Genomic DNA, 6,369 nt, shown 5'->3' on the forward strand with positions numbered 1-6,369 from the left:
TTTACATCCAAGGGGATGCTCTAGGCACCTACATGTACAAGGTACTACAGTAATCCTTGCTTGAGCCAAGCTGCCCCACAGCTTAAAGAATTCAAGGAATAACTTCCCATCCAGGTACCCCTTTACCTCACATGGGTTGAGAGTGGCAAATATAGATCAATGCCTTGCTAAAGGACATCTGTGCTATGGTTGGAAGTTAAACTGGAATCCTTGATGCAGATTCTCACCATAATTAAAATCTCAACAATTTTGTAGAATGGCTAGTTAAAATTAGAGCAATGTGAACAAAGTGACTGGTTGACTATTTGTTTTACCCTGGCACTTTAATATAAAGCAAGAATATTAGCTTGTCAGTAAGTTCCAGGAGACCTACATCCACCTTAAGTCCTATCTAAAGGATTCCCTAATAATAGTCCTTCCCATCAAATCCTTTTGGAAATCTGTTCTGTCAGTAAGTTCCAGGGGACCTACAGCCTTAAGTCCTATCTAAAGGATTCTCTAATAATCATCCTTCTCACCAAATCCTTTTGGAAATCTGTTGTCAGTAAGTTCCAGGGGACCTACAGCCTTAAGTCCTATCTAAAGGATTCCCTAATAATCATCCTTCTCACCAAATCCTTTTGGAAATCTGTTGTCAGTAAGTTCCAGGGGACCTACAGCCTTAAGTCCTATCTAAAGGATTCCCTAATAATCATCCTTCTCACCAATTCCTTTTGGAAATCTGATTTTGAAAAAAGAAAATGTGAAAGTTCAAGATTGATACTGTCCTTTGAAGGCGTGTCTGACGTCCCTTTGACCTGCCCTACTTTACTCCATTCTAAACCCTGACAATGCAATCTAGACCTATCAGTCAAACCCTGAGCCCCACACAGGTACCTAGAACAGGCAATCAACGGATGGTCTGAGATGGATAACTACAATAGCGGAATCACAAGCACAGCGTGGTGCTCAAGAGATAAAGAACAATATTAGTTTTCTATGGTCTAATTCTTTTGTTGAAGGGCAGACCATTTAAATGGAATCAGGATGCGTTTCATCAGATTGTTGGACCGATACAGAGGGGTAACCACGTATGACCGATATCGATCAAGAGCAATTGGGGTAACCTCGTAGGGGCGGGTCAATCCAGAGGGGTGCGTGAATGTGAAGGCGGTTCGTGGGCCGGTACTCCAGGAAATGGGAAGGGCGTGGCTAGCTGGCCCTCCTGTCCAATGAGCTGCTCCCTGTGCAACACACTGCCCTCTCTTGGACAAGTTACAAAGGTGTGAGAATGCCTACCGGTATTGTTGGATTACCATTTATAGCCTCGATATCCAGACTGTATTTTGATGTGCAGCACAAAGTAGAATGGTCTGCTGCCATGAAGCAGGTTTGCAAATCTAAAACAATGGCCTGGTAGTGATGTGACTACAGTGTTTCTTCTTCTCAGTGGATAACGGTTGAAACCCAGTAAAGTAATTTTTAGAAGATTTGTTGCTTTTCGAGGTCTAATTTGTGATTTAAAAAATATATATATTAACACTTTTTCCCATGTAAATATTTAAGTCATGGAAACAGTTTCCTTCTTCAGTTTTTCAAATTTGCAGACATAGATAGATCCTTTAACCAAGCTTGCAACTACCGGTAAGCCCCAGCAGTTTAAAGAAACAACTTCAAGCATAGGGCACACCGGAGCTGCAAATCTCATCTCCTGTAGGAACCTGGGACCCGTTTCAAAAAGCCCTTTATCAATGACAAGTGACACAAATCAGTGACAAATCTACTGATAACCAATCAGAAGCAAGGATTTCAGTAGCTTATAACAAAAACTGTCATTTGTCACTGATGACAAGTTTTGTGAAACAGGGCCCAGGTATACACACAGACTGACAGCACCCAAAGGCCACATCCTCAGGTCCAGGCACAAACAAAGACATCAGAATCAATGGGTGGGACAATAATCAATCTTACCTTGACAGGCCTCTTCAATGCCTCCTGGATGTCCAGTCTCTTGCGCATGATGGTGGCGTCTAGCTTACGCTCAAAGGCTAGCAGGTCCATGTAGGCCTGGGACTCTGGGACCAGGTCTCGGATCCTCTGGGGAAGCACCTTGTCGGCCATCTTCTTTTTCTTCCTGTTGCTGCAGAAGTGCCATTTAAACATTCGAAAATATGATTTAGAGACAGGGACAGTACATTACAAAGGTGTAAAATTTATTTATGTAATGGTGAAGAGAGGCAAAATCAGTGTTATCCTTGAAAAGATCATAATCCTCTGTAGCAGTACCAGAAATAAATTGAAATTGAAATTGAATTGAAAAATTAAGAATGTGATTACTGTATACACTTTAATACAGCACAAGAAAAATATGAAGTGAAAAGTGAGGCAAAATTAGCCTCTTGTTCAAATATAGAGCTCTTAATGGTAATATGAACTCGTTTGCTGAGAACTAATAGAGTAAAAACCTGTATATAAAGATCACTCAAGGTAAATATTAAGAGACCTTTACAAAACAGACAGGTGGTCTTTATGTCCAGGTTCCTTGAGTACAAGTTTCAAAGAGCAACCCTATTCGATGGGAACACAAATGTGGTCTTTCTATACAGGTGGTCCCTAAAGCAGGTTTGAATGTATCATAAACTCAACATAAACTCAATGATGACTTCCTAACAGCTCTCATAAATACATGTATGAACTTCTAGAGAGTAGTTTTCCAGGTTGCTCGTCTTGAGGGTAATCATTTTGAAGGGGGAGGGTTAATGTCTTCGGGATATAGTTGTCCTAGCGGGATATAGTTGTCCTAGCGGGATACAGTTGTCCTAGCGGGATACAGTTGTCCTAGCGGGATACAGTTGTCCTAGCGGGATACAGATGTCCTAGCGGGATACAGTTGTCCTAGCGGGATACAGTTGTCCTAGCGGGATACAGTTGTCCTAGCGGGATACAGTTGTCCTAGCGGGATACAGTTGTCCTAGCGGGATACAGTTGTCCTAGCGGGATATAGTTGTCCTAGCGGGATATATTTGTCCTAGCAGGACAATTTTTTTTCTACCAAAAGTGGTCCACAGGTTAATATATATGTAGCTATATAATCAGTCTGAATTTTACATTCAATTTATATTTTATATATAACAATGTATATTTGCTGCATCCTTTTCTCTATCAAGGGTATATATTTCTTTCTTATCAATGTAATCAATGTGATTCAGTTCAAGGAGTAATATGAATATTTTCAATAAAACCAATAACTGTATGATACACGCTAAAAGAAAAACTGGGGCCCGTCTTAACAGTTGATGATAATCGCAACTATGTACAGTAAATAGGAGATAGGGACTGCAAACTCGCAACTGATTAGAGGAATCGCGAGTGATTTGTATCAATCGTAACTCTTTATAAGACCAGGGGGGTGTTTCACAAAGATCCCAAGTTGAACTTATCTCTAAATTGGACTTAACAATTATGGAAAGCAGTTAGGATCTAGGAAAATATTTTGTAAAAGTTATTTAAAAGGCATAAAATGTTGATTCAAATCATTCATATTTTCTATTATCGTAGGAGATTTTATGTTCTTGATGTGGAAGTTATGAAAAGTCTAAAATACTAATATTTTTGTTTTTGAACATATCTTATTTTAAGGCTACTAATGGCTTTCCATAATTTTTAAGTCCAACTAAGAGTTAAAGACCGTCAATACTACTGGGCCAGAAGAGATTAGACCACACAGCGAGGTCACTGACAGGTGGCTATCTCATCAGCTCTCAACTAACATAAGAAAAAGAGGATCATGGGGGACCAACAGGCACCGATTGGGGAAGTTTTCTATATAGAGGGAGCAAGTAGCTACAAGTAGGACAGTGGGGCTTTAAAAGCTACTAATGGCTTTCCATAATGTTTAAGTCCAACTTAGAGTTAAGCTTTGTGAAACACCCTTAGATTACACAGTTAAAAGAACATACCTTTGTGATTTCTTTTGGGCCTCCACCTGGGCATGTCTCTTCCTAGACTGGTCCATGCTCTGGTTCATGCCCCTCATACCACCATAGGGGGGTGGCATACCAGCCCCCATCCTCTGTGCCCCGGACCCGCCACCTCTCTGGAAAGTCAATGAAAAAAGTAGAAAACGTCACTTATGAATAATAATAATAGTGATGATGATGATGATGATGATGATGATGATGATGATGATGATGATGATGATGATGATGATGATGACGATGACGATGATGATGATGATGATGATGATGATAATGATTTTAATAATAGTAAGAAGAAGAAGAACAAGAACAAGAAGAACAAGAAGAATTTTGATAATAATAATAATAACATATGAGAATTGAAAGGCGCTAAATCCACTTGAAATCAAATATTCAAGGTGCACTTGTGAAAAAAACAAAAATCAGAAAGAGATCACATCAAAACATCTGCATTATAAACAAAGGAATAACAGCGGTAAGATAAAACTTACAAAACAATGGCAGAACAATTATATGTCGAATTAAACAGATAAATTTTAAGATTATTTCTAAACACACACCCACACACAAAATCAGTCTAATTCTAATTGCTTCTATTTCTTTTTTGTTTTTGTTTGATTTCGTTGCAGATCATCTGGACTTATATAGGCTTTTCAGCAAATTTGAAATGCTTACAAAATGACTAGCACCTCTGCAATGACTGCAAATGAAGACAAAGGTGAATAATTGTGGTTTACTGTTTATGGTATAAATTCTGCTGCAGGGTAAGGACAACAAAGACAAAGCAGTATTTAATACTTTCTTGTGGTTTTCTTTTAAAATAGACAAAGTTTGACTGGTCCTTCTAGGCAGATAGATGGGAATAATTGGCACAGGTCGGTTTTCAAAGATACTCTTTGGGGCGCTGCTGGTCTCAATAAACACCTCTTCACACTTTTTTTGAAAATTTTCCGGATATGGTCATACAAACGTGCCATTCCCAGAATATACACGGTCTATTATGTCCCCTCAAGTACCTGGGAGGCATATTGCTTTGACCGGTAATTAGCGAGAAACCTGCAAAGTGATTGAGATGTACTATGTTATCTTAGGCTTTATCTCTGATCAAAAGAAGGCAAAATTTCTGAAGAAAATTAAAATACACAAACTATTGACCATTTCAAAGGACAACATCCTTTAGTACACACCGAAGGTCACTCGAGTATTGTAATTAAAATATCCGAAGGTGAACACATGCTCGATTTTTATCAACAACAGAACACCACTTCCCCGTTTCTGGACACACGCTGCGTTACAAAAACACCATTGAGAATGTGCCCTCATTTGTGAAATGTATTTGTTAATGGTTCACTAACAGGTGAGTGTATGATTGTGACCCTTCATTCAAGACGAAAGACCCATGCACACCCAAAGCTAAACAACGCCTCACAAATAAAGAAACTGCAGTGAAATTTCAAGTCACGTAAGCCAGCAAAAACACATAAAACCACATGCAAACACATAAAATTACATAAAAACACAAAAGATTACATAAAAACACAAAAGATTACAAAAAAACACAAAAGATTACATAAATTAAAGATTACATGAAAAAACACTTATTAAAATGAGTTTGAAAAGGAGCTGATCGAGTAGGGCGGGAAAGTTTCGATAAGAAATCCTGCTAGAAAAAAAAGAACAAGATAAATAGAGGAAGATATGTAATAAAGCAAAGTGAGGAATTCTGATCACAGTTTGTTGCTGATTTGAAGTGGGTACTGATTGACCCGAGGACCTTCTCTTAGTTGGGGTTGGCGTCAGGCTCTGTGTTCACCGTGGAGTTGTTGGGGCACGATTGACGTAGGGTATCAAGTTTGTGGTCTCAACTTGGAGAAGATGATAGCTACTCCACCCCTCACTTGCATGCAAGCCCAACCGTGCGTTCAGACTACTGGAATTCATCGTACAGCTATACGATTCTCGTATAGGTATAATAGTGATAAGGGATTATCTTTCATCTAGTCTAAACGTCTTGTAAAGCAATGTCGTATGACGAAATGTTGTATAGTGAAATGCACATTTGAGCATCGTGTTGAACGAGAAAACTTGATAAAGAATCAGGGTCCAGCTCGAGTCTGAACATGGTATAGTACAAAAATCATATTACAGGGTAGGGTTTATCGTGAATGCGCACAGATGATTGGACACCTATCATGTTAATAATAATAATAATAATAATGTTTTATTTACCCAGGGTAGCCACTTCAGTTATAAAACTGCTCTTCCAGCAGGCCCTGCATAACATAACATGTTACTATTACCCTTCTCCAATCTAATATGCTGAGCGCCTAGCGAGAAGGCAGAAGGTCCCATTGTTATAAGTCTTTGGTATGACTCGGCCGGGGATCGAACCCACGACCTCCCGTTCATGAGG

General features: G+C 39.1%; 1 protein-coding gene across 1 annotated transcript; it reads right to left on the bottom strand.

Annotated features, from left to right (window-relative positions):
* Nucleotides 1-684: 684 nt before the first annotated feature.
* LOC105446621 (SWI/SNF-related matrix-associated actin-dependent regulator of chromatin subfamily D member 1) lies at nt 685-4,075 on the bottom strand. The gene is made up of 2 exons (XM_030990421.1): nt 3,939-4,075; nt 685-2,119 (listed from the first exon to the last, which is right to left on the bottom strand). The coding sequence occupies exons 1-2, from the start codon at nt 4,046-4,048 to the stop codon at nt 1,891-1,893; spliced, it is 339 nt and encodes a 112-aa protein (XP_030846281.1). The 5' UTR covers nt 4,049-4,075; the 3' UTR covers nt 685-1,890.
* Nucleotides 4,076-6,369: the final 2,294 nt, after the last annotated feature.

The sequence above is a fragment of the Strongylocentrotus purpuratus genome, unplaced genomic scaffold (genome assembly GCF_000002235.5).
Source record: "Strongylocentrotus purpuratus isolate Spur 01 unplaced genomic scaffold, Spur_5.0 spur5_scaffold_19, whole genome shotgun sequence".
NCBI lineage: Eukaryota > Metazoa > Echinodermata > Echinoidea > Camarodonta > Strongylocentrotidae > Strongylocentrotus > Strongylocentrotus purpuratus.

Bases quoted from the DNA above. Each gene is read 5' to 3' on its own strand.
- LOC105446621 (XM_030990421.1), bottom strand. From the start codon at position 4,048: ATGGGGGCTGGTATGCCACCCCCCTATGGTGGTATGAGGGGCATGAAC. The intron at 2,120-3,938 runs GTATGTTCTTTT...GCACTTCTGCAG, and splicing joins GCCCAAAAGAAATCACAAAG to CAACAGGAAGAAAAAGAAGA.